This window comes from Molothrus ater, chromosome 3 (assembly GCF_012460135.2).
Source record: "Molothrus ater isolate BHLD 08-10-18 breed brown headed cowbird chromosome 3, BPBGC_Mater_1.1, whole genome shotgun sequence".
Taxonomy (NCBI): domain Eukaryota; kingdom Metazoa; phylum Chordata; class Aves; order Passeriformes; family Icteridae; genus Molothrus; species Molothrus ater.
Genome location: NC_050480.2, coordinates 94,009,569 through 94,034,921, shown reverse-complemented (window position 1 = coordinate 94,034,921; position 25,353 = coordinate 94,009,569). Strand labels below are relative to the sequence as shown.

Genomic DNA, 25,353 nt, shown 5'->3' with positions numbered 1-25,353 from the left:
TCAAAAGTGCATGCCAGTCAGTACTCACTATGAATACTTGATTAAAATTTTCAATTTTTTGAGACTTGCTGTTTTTATGGATCGTCCAATCTTTTCTGCAAAGATATGTGTGTTGAGAATATGTGTGTCCTGAGTAACGAGTCCAGTAGGGAATTTTCAAACAGTAAATTTTCATGTGCTATACAGTAATATAAAGGCAATAAAAATGTCATTTTGGCTGGTGGCAGTTGGCAGAAATTCTGCCATTGTCCTCTACAGGATCTGAGCTTTGCTTTGCTATAAATACTCTGTGAATTTTATAAGCTTCAGAATAATTTGTGCTATCATTAAGGTGCAGGAAATGAAACACACTTACAATTCATACTGAAACTTAGAACAGCAAGTTAGATGCTGAATCAAAGTTACCATTGCTGTCTTATTAGACTCTGTCAATTCTCTTCAAATTAGGAAATGCAGATTTATGTTTATTCTGTATCCTAGAACACTGACTTTGTAATGAATACAGTATGAAGTAATAGATGGCTATTCAATCCATCACACTTCAACGAAAGGCCAGGAAGCAGATTCTGTTCAGAATCTTCTGATTAGTGTGTGACTCATATATTTAACATTATTTCACATACATATTTGTTCAAGAAACAATATATTTTCTGTAGCTTCATGGAAAAAAAAAACTGTTTTATAAAAACCATGGCTTCCTAACATTTACAGCAATGATCAGAAAACCCACAGAGCCTGTACAGTGTACTGCATGTAGAACATGTGTCTTGTATTTTGTGTAGCCTAAAGAATTGATGAAAAACATGTCAGTGCTTACTAAGGAATTAAAGAACTTACGTATTCGTCAATAGGGTCTCCCACAGTGGGTGAATAAATGATTCTGTACTGCTGGACTGGCCCATCAGCATGGTCCCATTGTACAGAAAGGCTGTTTGTGGTCTCATCAAATACTCTCACATTCCTTGGACCACTGCGAGGCACTGAAGAATGAAAATACAGAAGGTTTTACAGGGCATGATACCTCTAGATCAGTGTCATCCTCATCAATTCAAATGTTGCCCTGAAGCCAAAGTCAAGGGCCCTTCCTGAAACCCTAAATAAATATATATACATGGGGAGATTAAGTCAATGATCATGCCTGAAGGTCTTAAATAGAAAGACAGCCAAACTGAAACAGTACTGAAGGGAGAGAACATCCAGATGTGCAAAGTGAGCATCGACACACATTCTGCTTCTCAAACTCCTGCAGACAAGTATAACTATAGCCTGCCACATCTTCAAGTTTTAGATGAATATAGGGATTTTACAGGGAGAACATAGAAGAAGCAAAATTATTGTTGTGGACAGGTTCTGTTCATGTTACCCCTAGTGTGAATTTTAAAGAATATAAGCATAACACAACCAAGATCCTATGATATAAGTTGTAACAAGGAGATTTTGGTATTTAGGTGTCTGCAGCAAAAAACAAACAGCTGGGGAGGCCAACACATACAATTACTATGTCAGACACCAAACATGAAGCCCTTTTTTTCTATTGACCACTAATTCTACCTATCTTAATAGGCTATTTTTTTATAAAAGTTATATTGTTATTAATTGGTAATTTGATTTTGAAAAGAGCTTTTTAACTCTTACACATGCAAATTAAGCTTATTTCCCAATTGAAAATTACATTGCTAATAATTCAAGTACCACAACTGACAGACAGCATAGCAAAAATTCCCTGCCACAGAGGCCTATAATTGCTGCAGGCATAATTCAGATGCATTAATTCAGAGTTGCACTAAATAGCTTATATTATTTGTAATTGTTACTAATTTTATACGTTCTTCACACACCAGTTTTGACGTATATTTCACAACACAAGTACTGACTGTCTCTTACATGTTCTTCCCTGTGCTTGGCTTGGATTTCCCTCTCCATCTGCATACAGAGCTATAACATTTATTGAGTAAGCAGTGTCAGGAGTCAAGCGCTCCAGAATCACATCACGAGTGTTGCCTGGCACCACAATCTAAAACAGAAACAACAAGCACCTATATAAATAAAGTTTCCACTTATACCATCTTTTTTTAGAAAATAATTTGAATGAAATATAGAAAAATTGGAAACATGACCATGCTGCAAACTGTCCAAGAAAAATAACATAAATTTAAAATAAACATGTAATATTGAAAAAAATTCAATACCGGTGAAAAAAAGAACAAACAGTATAAGAAGCTCTCATTCTGCAAACACAGTTGTTACTTTTTACATTTTACATTAAAATCATTCAGAAAAAATAGGAGAAACATTCATAAACAGAAACTAAAAAAGTAATTTCTGTCACAATTTACTGTGTATAAAGGACATAAAAAGTCCTTACAATTCCTTACATAAAAACATGTACATCTAAATGTACAATATGGGTGTTCATTTTATGTTAGTACATTCATAGTCAAAACTTTAAAAATGCACTTATTTCTATAGAAATCCAGGAATTCTTACTTCACACCTGGAGGGTACTATTTTACCCATATCCAGATTTCACTCACCAACCCCCACAAAAGAGTAATGATTTAGGGTAAGCAGATGGCATCTGGTTTCCTAATTACAGAATGCCTAATAAATATTTGTTGTCTCTGACTCTCTTGAAAAAAAAAATTATTTAACTCATATTCATCTGCAATATGATAAAGGATACTCAATCATCAGTACAGAGTTTTAAATGGGAGAGTATTATTTCTTATTTGTTTCATTTTACCAAATTAAGCCTCTATTAACAATGGACCAGACTCCTATAAACACTGTGCTTTGCGCAGAGACTCTCCTGGGCAGACAGTTGTCCTGAGTTTACTATTATTTTTTACATTCATCAAAGGAAGCAATATTCTCCACACACATTTGACTAATAGTATAAAAACTAAATTACTTACAGATTCTGATGGCCTTGGGCCAGAGAGTGGAGCATAATTAATTCTATATTGCTGTACTGGACCTGGAGCAGGTTCCCAACGGACATTCATGCTGTTTGGTGTGGGATTGTAAACGTGAATGTTTCTTGGTGTTCCTCGCTCCACTAGATCAAGGATAATTTAAATTAAGTTTTACAAAGTTGTAAGTTCTATTTCTAAATGAATTTACAACAGTGCTCAAAAGAAGCTGAAAAGCACCTCAGCTCAAGATAAACACATTACTTTTGTTAGCCTAAAATTTACAAAGCTAAGAATCTCCATGTTCAGTCTTTCCAAACTTCCATACCAGGCAGCAAAGTAGATGTTTGTACTGCAAATTGAAAATATGATCATAAGACTTTGTTTTCCTATTGTTGATCAGATATGTATGAAAAATAACAACAAACTCCATATTTTAGGTCAAGCTGACATTAGTAGCCCCCAACTTCCTGGAAAATTTTAAGTACATGCATGGACATTAGCATGGATTAACAGCAATATTCACTCTTTGTTCACAAGTATTTCTACTAGCACTGCAATTAAAATGTTACTGTTCTGTGAAGTAAACACTAAGTATGCTGCACAACTTTTGGAGCTAAGCTTGCCTGAGTTAAGTGGAATGAAAGCCTCCACACAAATAAGTGAAGGAAACAGAATAAGTTACGAAGCTGCAAAAATAACCAAACAGGTAATTTTTTAATGTAAAATCAACTTCTAATGATCTGAGGCCATTCATAAAAAAATCCTAACATTTTCATGAAAAGGGCTATTTTACTTACAGGTGCGTCCAGTGTCAGAGGTACGTCCACCATCCCCCTCTGGGAAAACTGGAACCACAGTTACAGTGTAAGGTGTGTTGGGTTCAAGAGTCCTCAGGATGACATAGTTTGTATTTCCTGGTACTGTGGTCTATAAATTTAAAAAGAAAGGGTCAAGAAACTTACAAAAACATGCCAAAAAATAGTTTAAGCTTTTTTATTTATCACATACTCCCCTACCATATCTAATTTCCAGACTGGATGTGATAAAAACTTTACAAAAGGTGAAGCTAAAAAAAACCATGGTTTTTGGTATCTTCTAGAACTGCTGTTCAAGAAGATTCTCTCTCAGACTTAATACAAATGAGTTTTATGCATTCATATTTAGTTCCCTTACAGTTCTCTCCACTTTTGGGTCCAGATCCCACTGTACTAATGAAAGTAGCAGAATCTGCCGTGAACTCATTAATGTCTACTATTTAGCAGCTCAGAGGCATTAAAATATCACTTTCTAAGTTTAAGAAAAAAATTACATAGCACTACAACATTCAGATGACAAGAAGTATAATGAGCAGCTCATGTTAGGAAATAAAACTCCATGGCACTTAAGAATATTTGTCATCAGTAGCACCTAGCTGCTATTGAAACAATGGCATTCATGTACGACTCATTTCATGTGCACATTGAATTGCACTGGTGTAGAAAAAGAAACACAACTGGGAAACAATATTTCCCAGTCTGTAGCAAGGGTTTTGTATTTTCAGGATTATTTTAGCTCTTTAGCAATTAAATAATTTCGGGAGATTAGAATATGGATTTTTCTGCTTCCACCAATACCATTGAAGCCTAAAGTCACATGACTTCTTAGCAGAAAAGATGGGTAGAAATGAAGTCTGCCAACTTTATAAGATTTTGTACACCCTGAAGTCAGCTTTACATTCACACACAGTGCCCTAAGGATAAAGAAACAAAAAATTGTGTGTGGTATTAAATCCCATGCTAAGAACTAATCACTGATGGCCTATTATATGAAATCAAACATCTGTAATACATATGGGAGGAACTTTCATGGAGTTGCTGTGAATTTTTTCCAGGGGGGCTATGAACAAAAAAAAAAAAGCAGTGCATAGGCAAACAAGACCTACTTCACCCAGCAGCATTTCTCTCACCACCACCATGAGGTGTAATTTATCTGAGATTGTTAGTGAGATCCACATGAAGAATTTACCATTTCCTCTGCACCTCCAGCTGTAGGTCCATAAAACACTTTGTACTGGCGAGGACTTCCTTCTGCATGATCCCATCGAACATTCAGAGTACTGGTGGTTGGGTCATAAACTAGCAAGTTCTTCACAGTGGTGAGAGGTTCTGAAACAGAACAATAAGATGTCAGAAATGTGGAACCCTATTGTCTCCTTTTTGCTGTCAGATCACACCTCTGTAACGTATCCTTAGAAAATTTTTAAAATAGGTTTAGTAGCTCATGTTAAATCTTATTTATCTTCATCACTCAGAATACATCAGCTCTATCCAACACCTAAAAACAATGCTAAGTTAGAAAAAATTATTTCTGGACACTATTTTAGAATTATGCAATGAGTTTATTCGAATTTTTTCTCCATTCCTCACCAAACCCATTGCTGTGTCTAACTTCCCATTATGAGCTCATAATTAAAATAAATGCAACTGAATTAATAATTTTGTAGTTATATAATTATTTAAGTAAATACATTGAAATGGGTTTTATAACTGAAGTGTCTCTGATAGCAAATCACTCTGTGATTTCTATAGCAGGATCAAAAGAATGCATCGATATAAAATGGGAGAGTCCTAAAGTGCACGCTATGAAGGTCAGCATCTCAATTGAAGGTGCTTAAAAGCACACATATATGAGAGTAACATGCCCTCAGATGCCTTAAGGTGTTTACTAAGTTCTGGCATAAAACAATTAAACAAATTAAAATGAGGAAGAAGTTCCATAGTAAGATTAGGGTTTCTCTCAGCTGTAAAAACTGGGCATCAAGTCAAAGGCAGTGGTCCAGGGCTTATCTAGAGCCAGGAGACTGACAGGTGCGGTTACTTCAGAAACTTGAAAACCACCAAAGGAAAAATGACAAATACAGATGGGATGAATTTCACCACAAGAAACTTTTCTCAGCTCTTCTGAAAGCAATATATTGATATTGCCTAAGAAGACCTGAAGTTACTTACTGGTTCTGCCTCGTCCTGTCATTCTCCCCCCCTCACCGTCTGCGTACATTGATGACACAGTAATAGCATATGGTGTGTCAGGCTGCAGCTTCTGTATCACCACACTGTTCTGTCGCCCCCCAACAGTAGTCTGCAGCAAAATAAAAGGAAAATATTAAAATCCCTTTTATAATCTCTATTTTGTGCTTATTGCTACAGTAAAGAACACAGGCATTTGATGCAGAGTGGAAAACACTGTGATGTGTTTTCCACACACAATACTGCAATTTTCTTCTGACTGACACTAGCAGTAGACATTGAACAGTAGTAATATTTAGTACATATTGGTTTTAGCAAGTTTAGAGACAAAGCCACTATTCTTTAAAATCTCCAAACTTGAATACCACTACAATTATATATAAACTCCCAGTTCTGTACCAGCACAAATTATATTGTAACTCCTATCATTCTTTGTACTTTTAAAACTATCTGCACATTTTCAAAGCCTATTCAGCTAAGGTGTTTGGCATAACACTTCCAATCATCTGCTGATGAACAGACAAAGAGCAAGCATTTACACATCTTCACATTTCATAGCGGTAGCTTACTTTAATTTACTAGCAGACTATTTTAACTTACAATCAAAGGGATTTTTTGTACTCAAGCGTACAAAGCTCCTTTCAAAGCACAAATGCTTTTATCATCCCATCATGGCTGCCTCTACATTTTAGTATCTGATTGCCTTTCAAAACCTGACCCTAAATGATCATGATGGTCTCAGCAGTTCTATGTGCAGTTTTTGCAGACCTTTTTTTTCTGTCTTCAGATCACCTGTGATTCCTCTTGGTGCTGAGACCATTAAAAGTCAGACGGGACAATAAAAACCCCTGAGAAATTATATTTTAAATATTTTGGTTTGGACTATTCTACTGCATACCCAGCACCTACACTTTAATAAAATATCAGAGTAGCAAAAGAAGACAAGGAATTATAATCATATGACTACAAGTAATTTGCAAAGAGACATTAAATGCCGTGAGCAGAGTAGGAGAGTTCTGTGTGCTCTCCTCAAATAGAGGTGTTTTCTCCAACTGCCACTGCTTGACTCTATTCCAGCTGTAAGCAATTAAGTCTATTAACCATATTCTTTGCACGGATTTCAAGAGAATGATCATAATTCCCTTTTTACTCCACTGCCAGCAATTAATTACAGATGTTAATTAAATGTATTGCTATTTTTTATTTCTCTAGTGATTTCTCACTAAAATAGTGTTTGACTGCTCAATATACATTTCAATTACCTCAACCCAAATGCATGTTGTTCAGAAGAGAGTTTAAATGGGTGTGTAAATATCCAACTGATTCTAAAGTAAATATTCCTAGATATACTTCTGAACATGAGTGATCTCCATTTACAGAGGCGAGCTGAATGAATGTGGCTCTCATTTGAGACTGTTCTTCTGACTCATTTGACAGTAACCACAACAGCCTCCTACTAAAGAATAGGGCATTTTTAAGTAGCACATATTTCTGATAAACAGCCTGACTAAATTACCACTCCCAGGCTGTGTTGCATAGACTGCCAGTAGCCAAAACCATTTGTGCTGACAACACAGGGAAAGCTGTCTGATCTTAAAGTACTGTCTCTCCATAGCATTACAGCTTCTCATCACAGTAAAAGAATCTAAAATACCTTAAATACTTCATTAGCACATGTTTTGCATGTATTTCTCTTTACAGCTGCTACCTCTGTGTGTTTATTCTGACCCTAGAGTGGTGACAGAGAGTCTCAACTGTTCACAGCATGTTCCATGGCAAAGTCTTCTTGTAACATGGGAACTACACTATGAAAATGATGGAAAACTCTGGACTATGAAAGTATTCATGGTAGTTCATATTATTGATTGTCCTGACACCTCTATCTGTGACTTGTATCCTTAGATGCTGATTGACTTATTCCTCAACACACTTTATTTTAGTTTTATCCATAGATAAACAGTTGGAGTTTATGAACTCAAAGGTCTTTTCCAACCTGAATGAGTCTATGATTATGTGATTTTTTGAGATAACAGGATGCATCCAAAATTATTGCTGCTCAATTAAGAGTGTTCTAACTTGGATTTGAAAGGGGAGAAAAACAGTGGGAATGTATACTTATTCACTACAAATATAAATCTTCAAGTAAAGGATAATTAATATGTACAGTGTTGTGTTTTGAAAAGAAATTATTCCAATGTATTACTTGACAGAAGGTTGCATTTAAGGCTGAATAACTTAAGCACTTCAAAATTAGTTACCGACTGTTCAGGGCCATCCCCACTGATAGGCTGGTAAATGATCCTGTATCTCTGCACTCGACCACTGGCAGGATCCCATTTGACAGTCAGACTGTGTGAAGTTGCATTGTACACCTGAAGGTTTCGTGGGCCACTCTTTGGGGCTGAGAAGCATAATAAAGAAAGGAATAAATATGTAGCTCACCATAGAGCAGAGACAAATATTTCATTCTTACTTTTAGGGCTGCATGAATGCCTGATTAAGAGCTGAATGTATTAAGTACAGGGGAACATAAACTGTAATGTTTGTAAAATAATAAACATGTGGTAATCTAGTGTTTAGTATTCTTCCAAATACACAATAATATTTATTAAATGATCTCAGCTTCTTAATGTCAACATTCATCACAGTTTAGAAAAAGGGATCTATGAGTTTCCTTCAATAAAATGGTACCTGGAAATTCAGATTCTTACCTTGTGTAGTGATAGGTACCAAGGGTACTAGGAAAAAAGTAGAAAGAATTTTCAGAATTCTTGTATGTGTATGCCTTCTGTTTCAATAACTATGAATAACAACATGCAGAATCCCTTTATTTACTTACATGTTCTTTCACTGCCAATGAGCTCATCACTTTCTGATTCATCAGGATAGATGGCAGTAACTGAGACATCATATAATGTGTCTGGATTCAAATTTTCAAAGACCAAACTATTCTCTTCCCCATTTAAGATAGTCTTGTGAAGAAATTTAAAAAAAAGGAAAATATAAATAAACAAAACCAAAAAATAGAAATGAAACAGGCAAACAGAGTGGGATATAACTGAGTTTTTACTCAGTAACATCACTGAACATGCTGTAAGCATGTGTTCTACACCTTCTCACTGAATTTCCAAGTTACAGACCATTTATCAATTACATTTCTAAGTTTAAAAATACACCCTCTGAGATACTGCCCACAAATACATAAGGTGGCTGTCTATTCTTACCTCCTGTTTTTCTCCTCTTCCATAGGGCCCCCATGTTATTCTATATAGAGAGACATCTGGAGCTCCATGATCCCAAGTACCTCTGAAACTATTCGTGGTTATATCTGTGATTCTGAGATTGACTGGTGCTGGCACAGGCTCTATTATGAGAAAAGGAAAAATATTCCACAAAATGTAACAACAAAATAAATACAGTTAAACAAAAGAATTACTCAGACAAATAATTTAGAAGATTATGTAGAAGACCCATCTCTCAGCTGCCATGATTCTAATACTACAATCAAACACTGTGGTATTACCCAGCCCATTTACACTAAGCAAATTATCCCTCATAAGGTCACATCATTAGGTCATTGTCTGATAAAACAGACCTCAGCAGAGGCCACAACTCACATGCCTACTCAAAACAACTGAAATCCTGGCTGTTACATTTTGGAGTTATATGGAGTGAATGTGAACTCCCATAGACACAGGTCAAGTTCCTGCAGGACTTTCTCACAAATCTTAAAATTCTTTATATAAGCCAAATAAGTCGCCACTTATTTAGAAAGAATTCACAGAGGTTAACTGAAGGTTAAGGCGGGAAAATATTATAGCCACTGGGAAGAAATATGTAAATAGGTAGAACCAGAGAATTAAACTTGAAATAATTTCTTTGGCAGACCTTTCCTCTTCTTTCCTTACAAACACATCCACACAAAACCACAGGTACAGAGCAAAGACTAGCACAACAGTAAGCAGGAAATCTCACAAGCATTTTTGTACACATCAGACTACCAAATGAAAACTTCAGAAGAAAAAATGAGAATATTAATGGGTTTTTTCTTCTTTTTCATACGAGATGGAGGGCCAGTGAAAAGGTAAAATTACTCTTTTCTATTGTAGGTTTTTCTGGTTAACTATATTCGTAAATCCTACGCTTTGATAAGGATGAGAACTTCCTTGATAGCTGCTTTCTCCTTTCAGTCTGGCACATCTCTTGTATGGAGATCAGCTCTTACAGCTTGTGCAGCCCCATTTCCTTGCCTTTATTTATTGAGGTTATTCAAATCCCACCTATATGATTCTCTAAAAGTAAAGGCTGCTTTAGCATCCCATGATGCAAAAACTCTATTGGATCAGAGGCAGGATCATGTCTCTCTAATCTTCTAGTACATGGCCCAGCTTCTTACTCACTTGCCTAGATTTCTGCAAAGACTAGCTAAAACTTTCCTCTATTGTCCTTACATTTTCTTATCAATTCTACACCTACACCTCTCCTTCAGTCCTTAAATAGAAATAGTTTTGCTTCAGTGGCTCTTCACCTCTCTGCAGACTGCAATGTCAGTGTTCACTGCAGTAAGACACAAGACATCTAAGATTTCTGTGGTTTATTATATTGCAAATAATGCTACAAGTGCAAATAAAGTATTTCTCACATTAAATTAGAGCTTTACTTAAACTCAATAACATATTGCAACACACACCATTTAAATTCAACATAAGGTAAAAACAACCATTTAAATCAAACATAAGGTAAAAACAACCAACAAGAATGATTATTAGAAAAACTTACGAGTGACAGCTTCTGCATTTGTTGGTATGGATTCCCCTTCATCATATACAGCAACAACTTTTACATTGTACAGTGATTGGGAGGAAAGGTCAGAGAGAGTAATGCTGGTTTTGAGTCTGTCAAGTTCCACCTAAGAATAAAAACAGTGACTTAAAGGATTGTAAATTGCTCTATTTCTTACTCTGCATTTGCTCTAATGGCAGAAATTCCTGCACTGAAAATCAAAGTATTCTGCACTACATTTTACCATTTGCCCTTAAATTTACACTTAAACATGGAGAGTTCTCTACTAATTCCTTTGCAAAACTTATTATATCAGATACACATAGCCCTTGTGGATCATTCACTGCTTTATTCCTCTGGAAACAAGGATGCAGACTGAACCTTTGGAAAATTCTGGTTCCTTTAAAAATCAAATTTAATTCTCCAAGAGCTGGTTTATGCCTAGCAGCACAATTAAGGAAAACTTGTACATAACTAGAAGACATCTCTAACAATGCTCATTCATGTTCTGTCAGGCAAAGAGGGTAACATACCTTTATTCCACTATCCTGTCCTCTTAATTGTAAGCTATTCTTAGACCTTGGTAGTACGACATTTAAGCAGAGCATAGAAATGGCTATTTACCAAAGCATATGAAAATTCTCCAGTCAGTTTAAGGATTTTTTTCTCTCTGGAGGAAGAGGAGGAGGAAGAAGGGAGTACCCAAGAAATCTATCTTGTGCTCATTCAGTTTCCAAGAAATACATACACTTTCTTGACTGCAATCACTATGAACTGATGTTCTTTACTCTCACTGGTGATTTATAATACAATCTTTATTATTATTTTAGTCATCTAGCTTCTCAAAATAAAACTTTCCTAGTACTTTAAAAATTTTACCTCCTTTACATCAGCATCATCAGCTATTTTGTATCTTAGGATGTATTTTCGAACTTTTCCTGGGGCAGGATCCCAAACAACATTCATGGTACTGTGAGTAACATCCTGAATTTTTAAACCTCTGGGTCCAGGCAAAGGTACTGTAAAAAAAAATTACAGTAAGGTGAATGCTATTCATAGCAGAGGTCTCTCATAGATGGAAGTGAATTCTCTTCATGTCTTTCAGTTAAAGTCTTTTCAGTGAATGGAAGCAACCACTTTCTGACAAGTTCATTGTCCTGGGCATTAGATAAGAGAGTTCAAAAGCTTATTTTCCCAACAATGAGCAAAATAGCTATAAACTATGGTAGTTTCACCTTTGTAACTTATGAGCGCAATACTTCCAGAAGTATCAGGGATTAAGACCATAACGTTTGGTGACAATAGCCAATTTTCATCTACAGTTAATGGTTTAAAAATTTTGAGGACATAAAAGTAGCCATGCTGCATGCATCTAGACCAGAAGCATGCCTTTGACAATAGGAAATGTTTAAGGAAAGGTATAAAAAAGGAAACCATTTTTAGATCTATTTTTTTCTTGATATAGCATGCTTTTTTAGTATTCTCAATGCTTAAGAGGATGTCTGAATTCAGGAACAAGGTTTCTAAATTAATACAAGCAACACTGAAACCTTTTAAAAACACTGTGATCTCAAGAGTTCCTTCATTATTCAAGTTACAAATTATATTGTTCCCCTTTTAGTAGCTGGACCCTTCTCATTGAAATTGCCTTTGAGGCCTTCAGGAAATGTGTAAGTGTTAGAAAATACATAAAACGTGGTTAAGATGGTCTTCTAAATTAAACAGATTATATAAAAACTGTTGCATGAAATTAAAATTAGGTGTTGCTGAAGCAATAACAAAGCAAAAATCAAGATGTCCATACATGTCACTTCCTGTGTGGTGAGTGGGTCACTCTGCATATCACCAAACAATACGTAAGCTGTTAAAGTGTACTCAGTGTTGGGGATGAGATCTACCAGCTGCACCTCATTCACTGACGGTCCTACACGCATCTGCGCATGAAAAATAACACACCATGTTTAAAAACTGAAGAAAGCAATGGTAGAAAAGCAAACAATGATTTAACTTCAAGGGAATTTTGTTTGTGAGATTCACAGTATATTTACAGTTTCCTGACTGATGTCATTGTATATAATATCCCAGTAAGTTCACTGTACTTCAAGATGTACATGCCAGTCTTTTGACTATTATGATACTCTAACATTTTTTCTTAATTTATTTTTGGTAGAGAGTAGGTAGGAAAGACAAATTCTCTTACCTCTTTCTCTGTGGCTGGGACTGTAGCATTCACAGGTTCATATGTTAACAAATAGCCAGTAGCCCCATTGAGAGGTTCCCATCTCACTCGCATGTAAGTTGATCCAATGTCATAAACATTCAAGTTTCTAACTGAAGAGATTGGCACTGTCAAATAAAAAATACATACTATTTTATTTCATTCAGCTTCTTAATATTTTATATCACAATTCATACCACTGAGAATATTGCACATGGGTATTAGGGCATGTTATGGGTAGTAGAGAGGAGATCTGCAAACAATAGTATTTAAATCCTTAGTTTAAGAATGAGGTAATGGTAATACTGTTTTGAATGTGGCCACAGATTTTTTACATACACAGCTAAAACTCTTACAGGTCAGCACCGGAACATTTTAATCTTGTAAAAAGCACATTAACTCATTTTACTCAACATTTAACATTGAAAATTCTAATACGAAACAACATGACTGGCTTGGGATCCGTACAAAGAGGATTTTTGTCCTCTCTTTTTGTTTTCTATATTTCTCAAATTACTAAATAAATGAAAAGTTTCCATGAAACTATATGAAAAAGTAACACAGACTTCATAAAAATTATATACATTTTAAGGATTTTTTGACAAGCCTAATACAAAATTAAGAAGGGAAATGAACAGCAGACATTCAATGTTATTAAAGAGGCGGAAGAGTCATTCTATGTTGCATACAGCATAAATGTACCTGAAATCCATGTAGACAGCTCATAGGAGAAACATAGCTGAGTTATTACTCATAGAAGTGGCATAATTGTGTTGAATTAACTTTTACTAATTAGAAATAATTCTATCTGGCCGTAGCAGGAATGAATTATGTAGCATAAACAATTTGTTTTTTATCAGATTTCAGGAATTTATAAACTCGGTCGTGTAATTCATGTCTGTTGTTCTAGTTTTGTAGAGCCATGCTTTATGAGCCTAGAAAGAGGCTGGGACTAATATTTTCTACCACACTGTAGCTTCACTTTGCTGAAGTCTTCAAGATAACAAGGTCTGGACAACCAGAGTAACACAATACAGTTTGGTAATTCAAATTAAATATTTCACTTCTGCTAAGAAGAAAATCCGTAGTGCTGAAAGTTCTACTGGACAGCTCCCCAGGTGCCAAACTGGCTGTTAACATGTTACTCAAGACCCACTTCTAACTTACAAGTTGTTTCCCTGCCGATCAGAGGTTCACTGCTTTCATCTTCTACCACAGAAAACACGTTAACCACATATTCTGTTTCAGGTTGCAGATCTTTCAGAACTGTTGTTCTTTCCATCCTACTTACATAAAACTACAAGAGAAGCAATGTTAATCACTGTAAGAAAAATATTTTTGTAATTTTATCTCTAAGAAAAGCAATCATTCCTCGTGAAACTGCAGAAATCAATGACAAGGAGATAAGTCTGGTCCTAATTTTGTATACATTTTGTCTGACAATATAACATTATTTTTGCATAGCAAGCTGTAGGGAAATCTCAGACGGACACTTGTTTCAAATTGCATTGGATCTGCTTAGCGTCACTTAGAGTGCATTCTGATATTACACATGGTTTACACTTCTATATCACTAAAGAACATAAAGAAAGGACCAGGAAAAAGGGGCCAGTTTGGCAAAAAATTCAAAACTGGCATAATCTAGATGGTTACAACACAAGGCACTGGAAACACCTTGTAGAACAGAAATGTCTGGATAAAGTCAAATTGTAAAGTCAGTGTGCTCTGGAGCAACAGCTCAAACTTTATTCAAAGCCAAATCTTGAACTCTCCCTGAGCCAAATATAAGATTGGCCACAATTAGAGATGGTACATTCAGAGCTAGGTACACAGAGGCACCTGACTACATTCTTCTAAACACTTCATTTTCCTAAATACGATTCTGTTTGATTAAAGACAGTAATGAGCAATTCAGATTTCCCAGGACCAAGAGTTCCCAGCCACTGGCTCTCTGTGCAGAGAAGTAGTATTACAAGATAAATTTCATCCTGTGCAATAAACAGTTTGGAGTCATATAGTGTTAATCTGAGCACTTCTTACAACCTGTATCCCCCACTGTCATGTTCTCTACAAAGAAGGAAATGCATTAAAAGACAGGGGGCCTACCCACGAGTATGGTCAGAAAATTTCTGGTGCAGAAACATTTGAACTAATATATGACAGTGGAATATGAAAATAAAGGAGTTACTAGAAATAGAGGGCAACTCTTTAAAAGAAATATATTTTACTTCTAGATTCATGACATTAAAACAACCAAAGCAGTATATATGCTCCTATTTTTTGTAATTTTGTGTAACATTTCCCAAGGCATGATATTCTTGACCTTAGGAGCACTTTTAAGTTGCTTTTACACCCTACTCAGCACAAATTCAGAATGATATTACCATGATGTGGAAGTCCAAGGTTACAAGTGGACATTGTAAAAGATGAACATACAATACTAACCTGTTTAGGGCTACCTCCAGAGGTAGGATAATATTCAACTCTGTATCTATCGACACTCTCAGGAGGTGGGCTCCATCTCAATCTGAAAGAACGAGGTGTCACTTCTGAAATAACTAAATTTGAAGGAGGTGGCAAATCACCTGCAAGAGGGAAGCAAATTAAAAAGATATTCATTTATCTTGTCAGAAGGGGGAAAAAAACACTTTGTATAGTTGCTTATATTTATTTTTCCTCGGGATTTCTTAAAACAACTTCATGAAGACATAGCTCATATTAACAGACTCCAGATTAAACAAGTTCCCTGTAATTCTTATTCCACTTCAATACCAGTGTTTCACTGAAGAATCATCAGGTAACATTACATACATGTTTTTTCATGCTCAGCTTTGGTTTTGGGCTGTCAGACATTAATACTTGAAAAGAGTAGGGCTGCTAAAATTTTCCTCATTGAATAAGTATCATCAAAAAACATGCCACAATGAATAAAAAGCTGACACACTAAGAAAGATACTTCACAATTCTGGGGAGAAAAAGAAGGCACATCCAGCAATGTCATGCTGTGTTAGTTATAACACAGTCACTGTTGGAAGGAAAGGAAGGACCCCTGCAGGGTAGTCCAGGTGGTCTGCACAACTTCCTCACACCAGCAGCTGAAAAAACAGCCCATGGCTAACACAGTGTTCCAAATAAATAATAAAAAGGAACTAGCAGTGCAAGCACATAAATGGATAAAGAATGAAATAGACTGAAAAGGTGAGGTACCTGGACCTTTCACACTGTTACACAGATTCGTGGTTACATTATCAACAATGGTAGCCAGGAAGGAGAAGTCTGCAACATTGTAAGCATGGATGTCATCTGGATCTGTTGCGATCTGCTTCAATTCATTTTCATCTGCATTTTTAATACCTTACAAGAGAAGAAGAAAGCAAAACCTGTTAGAAATTATGGCCACGAAGCACAGTAACATGCAATTAAGTCCCTAAACACATTCTTCAAATAACCTTTTATGTACCTTATGTATGTACCACTTACTTATGTATGTACCACTTCTCTGTGGGTTTAGCAGATGAGCAGGAGGGGGTTGCTGCAGGCCATGCCTTCATGGAGTACTTACCAATTGCATACAGCTCCACTCCCTCATCTCTGAGTTTTCTTGAAGGGGCGACTACATCATCTTGTGATTTGCCATCAGTGATGAGAACACCAATTTTGCGAGCTCTGGGCCTTAAGCCAGCAACTGGTTTGAAGTTGTTTTTTAAGATGAAATCCAAGGCCATTCCTAGCATGACACAAAGAAAGTACCCATCACTGTAAACTGTTTGCATATAGTAGTCACAGTAAACGAAATCAGTGCATCCTAGTGACTTCATTCTGACAACATAGTTCCACTGTTTATTTCCTTATAGAAGCATTTTGAATCTAATTGCAGCCCATCATCTAGATCTGAGCAACTGATACTATTCAGGTGCTCTCTTACCTGGTGTTGATCACCCTCCTGACTTCCACTACCCCTCCTTCTGGTTCCTGGTTGTCTTCATCCCAACCCTGAAATGGAACTGACCTTTCTTCTTTTCATAGGCTCAACAGCAACACAAGCTCTTCATCACCCTAAACCTCTTCTAACACATTTCCCCTGAGTTTATAAGCCTATGCTGTACCTCTTCTTTTCCAACCATACTGAGCTGAACTGTTAAGTCCTTTTTATCATAGACACATTTGAGTTCACTGAACAAAATCAGGGTCAGCTACTAGAATAATTTTCATTGGAGCTAAAGTAAAATCCTGGCACTGTGACATACCTGTTAGAGTATTGCCTCCTTTGTATGGTAAGTTGGCTACAGCCTCTAACAAAGACTGTTTGGTTCGGTAAGCATTGAGATTCCATTCTGTCCTGGGATCACCACTATACTGCGCAAGACCTGGGAAAAAAGCCACCATTTACTCAGTCATTATGTGTCTCTGTAGGAGGTATGCTCCATTTTCCCTCCAACATGTGAGAACTTACCAATCTGCACTTTGTCAGGACCAATATCAAAAACTTCAACAATACGGGCAATGAAGTTCCTGATGGTTTTAAAATTTGGCCTCCCGATACTCCATGAGCCATCCACCAGCAGCACAATATCAGCTTCTGCTCTGGTTCTACATTCTAAACCTGCAGTGTCAACCAGAAAAATATAGCCTTAGCATGATGGCTTTCTTTCCCCATCCTTTTAGATGACATATGTCATGAGTTAGCTTCCAAAATAGCTCTAGTTTTATTCACTGGCACTCCGTCAAGTATGACCTATTTGAGAGCATTATTCACACTAGTCAGTGGTTCCATGGCAAAAGCTGTCTAAATTCCTTCATGTATGTTTCCTTTTAAAAATAAGCCTTTGCAAATGTCAAGGCCAGTGTTCTCTATTGTCATGTCATTGTCTGTTTTGGCCTTTAAATATGGCTGATCACTTGATTTCAGAAGTTTTGTACAAGACTATTAAACGAGCCACTGATATGGCAGTAAGCACTATTAGATTATACAATTTTATGGTATTCTAGTCTGTCACATATAGCTAAATTACTGATTAATTTTCAACCATGTAATAGTAGGATTAACGGTATGTATTACAGTCACTTTCACATAAATAGCATTCCTCAATTTTCAGGGGAAAAAGACATAATAATATGTGTGGTATAGAAGTTTGCATGTACAGAAAAGAAAGAGCACAATCCAGAGAAGACACACAAACATAAACACAGGTCAAGAGATACAGAGGGAACAAGAACAAACATTCATATAAAGCTGCAATGTTCTCTAAAGGTAGGAAGTTATTTCAGATATCTTCAGTTTACAAATTACAACATAAAATATGCATCATATTGTTTTCATCACAAGAAAAATCACAAAATATTTACACAAAACAGAAAGACACAATAATTTTATCCACAGCCATTTGCAAAAAAAAAAAAAAAAAAAAAAAAAAAAAGCCAAAATCCTTTCTCTCTTTTTTCCTGTAGATTTTGTTACCAGCTGCAAATTTTCTGGCTTCCTGCCATCAGAGCTTCTGGTCTTTATATGGAAGAAATCCCATTGAGAAAAATCATCCACACTCATCACAGTTGAAAGATATTGTGATTTCATATATGTTCCACAGAACTGATCCAACACTGTAGACTCATGAATATAACTATTCCATGTACCTGGGGGTTAAAAGCATGATCCTCTTCTGCACAGAAAATATAGATCTAGTCTTTAGTCAGGACAATAAAATCAGTTGGAGTAGGGTTTAAGTCAAACCATGTTAGTTCAAAAAATTGCATGCAAAACTTTTATATGAAAGTTAAAGTTAGCTTTACGTACAATTAAAAAAGTTAATCTATTTTGACTTTTATGTTTCTTTCATAATAAATAATTCACTGTTACATTTGCTGTCCAAGATATAAATTAGTTTTTCACATTGACCATTACTCAAATCCATGCATTAATAAAACTAATTAACTTAAAGAGTATAACACCAAAAACAGAAATGAGAGCTACTATAATGAAAAATAACAAACTACTCTTTGTGCAATCTTTTGTTGCCAGCCTTATTAAAGCTTTGGTCTAATGCCACTCCTGGCCTGTTTTAGGTTTTTTTTTTCAGTTTACCCTCTATTATTAGACAGAGTAGGACAATTATTTAGGAAGTTTCTAAAAATATTTCAATAAAGTCATATAAAAGATGAGTTTTTTTTACACAGCCCAATGCGAGCTAAGCAAAAACAATATAGTCAGCTGTCAGAAACCTCTTTTTCTTTATTTAACTCTGAAAGGGCTTTGCAGTTAGGTTCTTTCTCCTCACCAAATTCTCTCTGATGGTTATCCAAGCATTGAAATGGCAGAGAGAAAAGGCTTTACTTATTCATGTATACTTGACTATTCAGAAGAAGACTTGCTTTTTTATGCTTTCCATGAAGAACTGAGCCCTGAATCCTTCTTCAGGTACTATAATTGAGATTATGGTGAGCACAAATATTAACATGCAGAGGCCTGTTAAGCACACCAAAGGGAGGTAAATATCATAAAATTCAAAGAAGTCTTGAAAGAAAGGTTTACTAGCTACAGGTTTACTAGTGAGAAGCTCCCAGAGATACTGGAGAGCACTCTGCAATTGCCTCTGTGAAAAAGTCTCCTCCTACTACAGAAAAAAACCCAAAAGACTAAACAATGACTATGTTGAATATAAACTTAAATAATATACATTAACACTAGGATGTTCCCAACTATCAGATGTTTGTTCATTATATCATCTTAGTCTTAAAAGTCACCATATAAGGACAAAAAAAGGGCCAGCAATCTGCTTAAAGTTCCTTGCTCTACTCCTGTGAAGACCCCTGTAGATGAGCCATGATCTCTGTTCAAAAATTTGACCTTATGTGATCTAACACAGATGTGGACAGCTTGAAAATGCAATGCAGATGGCTTTGAATAATCAGCAAAACACAGGTTGCCTGCATTATCATCTTTGTAAGATCATCTGGAAGGTGCAGAGGACTAGAACTGTGAACTGGGTCATGCTTTGTGGTCATTTCAGAACAGGGTTTATGTCATCAGGGAAGGGAATATAATGAATCCTGTAAACAAGTATGTGCATTACAAAAACAAAAAGCAAATGTAGTAAACTTTTTATCTTTTTTTTTTTATCCAAAATACAAGACTGCCTTTTCTTCAATTCAGTCATGTTTACCTCTAGATAAAAATGGCTCCGTAGTAGTATCTGAAAGGGTGGTCATCTCTTGTCCAACCAGAGGGTTGCTCTCTCCTCCTTCAAACATCCCAAAAACATTTACCTTATAGGTAGTTCCTGCCCTGAAACAGTCAAAGAGGTGTACTTTAACTAAAGTCATTTGGCTAGTAAAATGCTAAACACTTCACTTATTAAATTCTCACAGAAAAAAAATACCTAATGGAAAAGGTGCTAAAACATGAAGCCCAAATACTGGCTCTTCCACAAGACATTGATGTTTCAACAATTTAAAGCTGATTTTACACTCTATACTCAAATTTATAGCCTTCCTCATTCAAGTTATTTAATTCTGTGAAGAGAAATTGTCCAGGCAGCCAGACATCAGGTTAGGAAAGCTAAAGACCTGACAGAATTAAATCAGGCCAGGGACATCAAGGGCAACAAGTTTTTATGGTACATAAAAGGAAGACTAGGGAGAAAACGGGCCCCCTCCAGAAGAAAACAGGAGTCCTGGTTACCCAGGATATAGAGAAAGCTGAGGTACTGAATTATATTTTTGCCTCAGTTTTCACCGGAAAGTGCTCCAGCCACACTGCTGGAAGGTCACAGAGGGCAAATTAAGGGACTGGGAGTGATGCCTGGGCTGCATCACAAGAAGCAACCAGCTGGTCAAGAGAGTTGATTCTCACCCTCTATTCTGCTCATGTGAAACCCCACCTGAGGTACAGTGTCCAGCTCTAGAGCTCTGGAGCCACCAATATAAGAAGAGCTTGGACCTCTTGAATGAGTCCAGAAGAAGATCAAAAAATGATCAGAGGGATGGAGTATTTATCCTGTGAAGACAGGCTGAGAGTTGGGGTTGTTCAGCATAGAGAAGAGAAGAGTCTGGGGAGATCCTATGGTAGGATTCCAGCACCTAAAGGGAGCCTAAGGAAAGCTGGAGAGGCACTTCAGACAGGGGCATGTAGGGACAGAGAGTAATGGCTTTAAACTGAGACTAGATTTAGATCAGATATTAGGAAGACGCTCTTTACTGTGAGGGTGGTGTGACACTTGAACAGGTGGCCAAGAGAAGTTGTGGGTGTCCCATCCCTGGGCATGAAGGCCAGGTTGGATGGCAACCAGATCTACTGGAAGGTGCCCCACAGCAATGAGGTTGGAACTAGATGATCTCTAAGGTTACTTTCAACACAAACCATTCTATGACTGCATGATTCTTTGACTTAATGACCCCATTTTAATTATATTTAATATACTTGCCTAACAGATTTTGACTTGGTGGGAAACCTGCTTTAAAAAGCCTCTGATAAAATGAATCAAGAGCTAAACTAAGCATCTTTTGCGAGACATGAGAAAAGAAACTCTTGAAAGTAAACTTTAGAAATCTCAAATATCCTTTATTATTCCATTATCTTTCTCATATGTGAAGTACAGCTCCAGCCTATATATCTTTGCCTACTTCAGGTCCTGTGAAAACACCACAAGTGACGTAAATGGATAATCTTAGAAAGAAACCTGCCAGGTACCTTTCAGAGATGGCATAACAGGATTTTCATAGCTAATTGACAAAATTACTTGCTTAACTTACAGCAGATTTTACAAGGCATTTCAGTACCATTGATCGCAATTAAACAAAATCCTAGGCTAAAGTTATTTAAAGGAAACTGAACAAAACAAAGCAAAAACCAGTATGAGGGAGTATGCATACCTAAGCTCCTCCAATACCACTGTGCTGTCATAGGGCCCCACTATTAATTCTCCAAGGCTCCCATCATCTTCAGTAGGGTGAAAAGTTACTTTGTACCCCTTCACTCTCCCTGGGGCTGGCTCCCAGGTTACTCGGAAACTTGACATAGTTGAATCTGAAGTTTTCAGATTTCGAGGTGGTTTAAAGGGAGAGGCTGAAAGGGTGGGAAACAAAAGAGTTTAGATCAGGTCTACACATGGCAAAAAATCAACAAATATGCTTTTAAGTATATATATATATATATATGCAAATCTAGTATTAGTGAGAGTCCTAAACTCTTTGTTCCTTTCTTTATCAAAGACAAGTATTAAGAGATGAAAGATGAGATTCCTGACATTTACCTATTTAACCAATAGGTACGTGGGCTAAGTCTATTTTTGAGGCTCCCTCTGCAGTCAATGGACTAAGGGATAAATTGTCTGGCAGCTAAAGCAACTTCAACAACCACAGGTGTGGCAGTGTGTCAAAAACCAATTCTTCTGAGGAGTGCCAGCCAAACAGCTGGTCAAGGTTTTTAGGTCAAGAGCAAGTTCCTCAGAAGACTAACAGCTGCCCACTGCAGGGCAGTACTCACAGACAATAATTAACAAGCAGTTGCTAGCTTCTGTATTTTGTGCAACTTTTACTTGTGTGCAACTCTAAAGTGCAGTCATGGAAAAAAATGCATCAGTGCAAGCTCAAAGTTCAAAAAATTGGGAATCAGAGTAAACAAAAAGCTACCACTATAGCTTTGGCCTAAAAGACAGAGGAAAAAAAAATTGCTTTGTCCCTGTGCCCATGCAATAGTTTAGCTATAGCCAAAAGATCATAAATGTCCTCAAAATGTGAATTCTGCTGAGAAACAGTAGATACACTCCTACTCACAAGGAAAAGTACAGATTCTCTGTCTCATCTCTTGTCATACTCCCTGAATGATCCTAATAGCTTCCACTAAAAAGATGACTCAGGCCTCACTTGCTTCCAAAGAGTGTTTACCACCACAGTTATTTAGACTGAAAGCAGAGATATATCTGTATCAAGATGAAAAGTCCAAAAATCAAAAGCAGCTGGATAATCTAAAATTTACCTCAGTATAATTTTCAGCATTAAACAACCATGTATTGGTCAAGACCTGATCAAGTTTTTGTGACTCCTTTATATCAACCACATTTTAGGTTAAGAAGAAACCTTTCTTCAGTAACTGAGGTGCTGATATCTCCACTGTTAGGATACCTTTATCTTACTTCCTGTCACTCAATATAACATATATTCAGAAAACAGAGAATGGCAGGAACTATCTACAGAGTACCTCAGTGAATGGCACTAGTGTCAGACAGGCAGAAACATCTTGAAAAAGATTCTCTTTAGGTAATGGCTTTCCATCTATGGAAGCAGAAAACTGACACTAAATCTGATTGATCTGAACATATAGAGAACATTTCCTTACAAAATATAAGACCAGCGTTACGTTCCTACTAAAGGTAGAGTAGAAAATGAGTTTTGCTTTTTCCACAAAAATGCCTTCACTGAGACTTAATAAACATTTTAAAGTTTCAGTTTCTGAGGAAGAAGACAGTCTGTCCAAAAGACCATGAAGTCAGACTTCCACAGATAAATCTTCAAAATCATCTACTAGCCCTTTTTAGTAGCTTGGATTTTCCACAGAAAATATGGTGACCAGAGAAGACAAACCTAAATAACAGGATGATGGTATTTAATCAATACCCACAAGCAAAAGGCAAAATATGCAACAGCAGACAACACTTGATTAAGTAGCCTGACTTCCTCACAAAACACCTTGTTTGAACTTCTGATGACAGCATTTCAAAACAATTCTGGTATTTTCAAACAGATTTTACACTGTACTTACACCTCTTAATATCAACAGCAAAAAGCTGTGCTCCAGCTATGCCACACTGAAATTTCAAACAAACTAAACTCTTTTCTCAACTTATAACATTTTCTTCAATTTTCCTCTCAATTCATGATCTTGGCAGACTCCACCATGCTTTTCTATGTTTCCTGATTATTAATTTTAAGCACAAAACTTGCATTATGAAATCCTGTACAACCTTGTGGTACATACCCGTTGTTCCTTCTCCTTTTCTTGATTTCCCATGTCCAAAATCATAAATTGGAACAACAGTTATGTCGTACGTAGTGCGGGGCTTAAGTCGCTTTAGCACGATGCTGGTAGCAGGAGCATTTACTCTCCCAGACATTTGCCTTCCTCCGCTGCGAGCTCTGTAGTTCACACGGTAAGACAAGACTTTCCCAGGCGCAGGCTGCCATGTAACTCTCATTGTGTTTTCTGTCTCGTTGTCTACTGTCAGAGTCCTGGCATTTGGTGACACTTTTCAGTGTAAAAATATGGATAAATTTTTACTTTATCATATACAGATATATTCAAATGCATGACTACAAAATTAGTGATGCTGTATTAAAAAATAAAATTGCCCTTTTTAAAATTCCAGTATTTGATTGTGGGAAAGACACAGGGGAATCTCACAGGCTGTTGTTAATTATTTTTTAATTGTGATGGACTGAACAAACAGATGTGTGGATTTCACTAATGAGACAAAAAAGGGGGAAGTATAAATCACATGATGACACAGCATAATTGGGAGTTTTACTTAATCATGTTTTTCATTAATCCATTAAATAATGGATTCAGTACTCTCAAATTGATAATTGAAAGTCCTTGATTTTCATGAACTCAATGTCCTATAGATTTTCTAAGTTTTGACTTTACAGGTCTGATAAGGTACTGGTGAATTCCTAAACAGCTGGTTGTTGAACCCCATACAAACTGTCCTTCAAATAGAGGTGAGTGACTTTCCAAATGCTTGGAAAATCACTCATCACAACATAGCATATGTGCTGAAATAGGCCCTTGAACTAATAAAGCATTTTCTCGACAAATTGCAGCATTCAGCTTCTAAGAGATATTTTCCAGACTGTACAAATAGTATAAATAATCCCAAGTGAACTGACAGGTATGCAATGCTGGCTGTCAGCCAAAATAAGCCATCTAGGTTTTGGCAAAGCTGAACCCTCTTGGCATGGTAGAATCGGTCAGTATTTCAACACACAGTAAGATAGGCTTTGTAGTTCCTAGGAACTGACAATTTCTAATTGTGTGTATACCAGAAAGATACAATAGTTTCAGGCTATCAGCCCCAGGTCTGGGGCTATTGATAGGCCTAACAGCAAGTTCCCTCAGTCAGCACACAGAGAGTCAGTACAAATGATAAGGCTAGGCGACCCACCTAACCTGGAAGAGCTAGAACAGCTGGTGTCGCTGTGCTTGAACCAAGAAGGAAGCCATGGGACAGCAGTCTGCTAGTCTGCTTTGACTCTGGGGAGTCAGCTCTTACTAACAGCAGCAACCACTACTCTTGCAAAACCTTGAGAACAACTGCTCTGGGTCAAGGACAAAGGTTAACGTAATTCAGCAGCCTGTCTCCAACAGTAGTCAAAACAGATGCTTAGGACAGAGCACAAGAACATGTAAACACACATGATGCTTCCCCAGAGCCCTCACTCAGGC

At 36.7% G+C, this 25,353-nt stretch overlaps 1 protein-coding gene across 2 annotated transcripts in view; it reads right to left on the bottom strand.

Moving 5' to 3' along the window:
* The window catches only part of COL12A1 (collagen type XII alpha 1 chain), a 99,565-nt gene that overhangs the window by 39,921 nt on the left and 34,291 nt on the right, over positions 1-25,353 (bottom strand). For both annotated transcript variants that reach the window (XM_036379929.2, XM_054514257.1), the window contains 23 exons: positions 23,890-24,156; positions 21,786-21,978; positions 20,078-20,199; positions 17,374-17,523; positions 17,168-17,287; positions 16,483-16,647; positions 16,128-16,274; positions 15,366-15,505; positions 14,088-14,217; positions 12,903-13,048; positions 12,507-12,636; positions 11,582-11,721; positions 10,700-10,829; positions 9,145-9,284; positions 8,760-8,892; positions 8,632-8,658; positions 8,179-8,321; positions 5,903-6,032; positions 4,920-5,059; positions 3,713-3,842; positions 2,916-3,058; positions 1,885-2,014; positions 838-980 (listed from right to left, as the gene is read on the bottom strand). In XM_036379929.2, the coding sequence (XP_036235822.1) occupies positions 838-980; positions 1,885-2,014; positions 2,916-3,058; positions 3,713-3,842; positions 4,920-5,059; positions 5,903-6,032; positions 8,179-8,321; positions 8,632-8,658; positions 8,760-8,892; positions 9,145-9,284; positions 10,700-10,829; positions 11,582-11,721; positions 12,507-12,636; positions 12,903-13,048; positions 14,088-14,217; positions 15,366-15,505; positions 16,128-16,274; positions 16,483-16,647; positions 17,168-17,287; positions 17,374-17,523; positions 20,078-20,199; positions 21,786-21,978; positions 23,890-24,156 (3,239 nt within the window). The remainder of the gene's footprint in view (positions 1-837; positions 981-1,884; positions 2,015-2,915; positions 3,059-3,712; positions 3,843-4,919; positions 5,060-5,902; positions 6,033-8,178; positions 8,322-8,631; positions 8,659-8,759; positions 8,893-9,144; positions 9,285-10,699; positions 10,830-11,581; positions 11,722-12,506; positions 12,637-12,902; positions 13,049-14,087; positions 14,218-15,365; positions 15,506-16,127; positions 16,275-16,482; positions 16,648-17,167; positions 17,288-17,373; positions 17,524-20,077; positions 20,200-21,785; positions 21,979-23,889; positions 24,157-25,353) is intronic.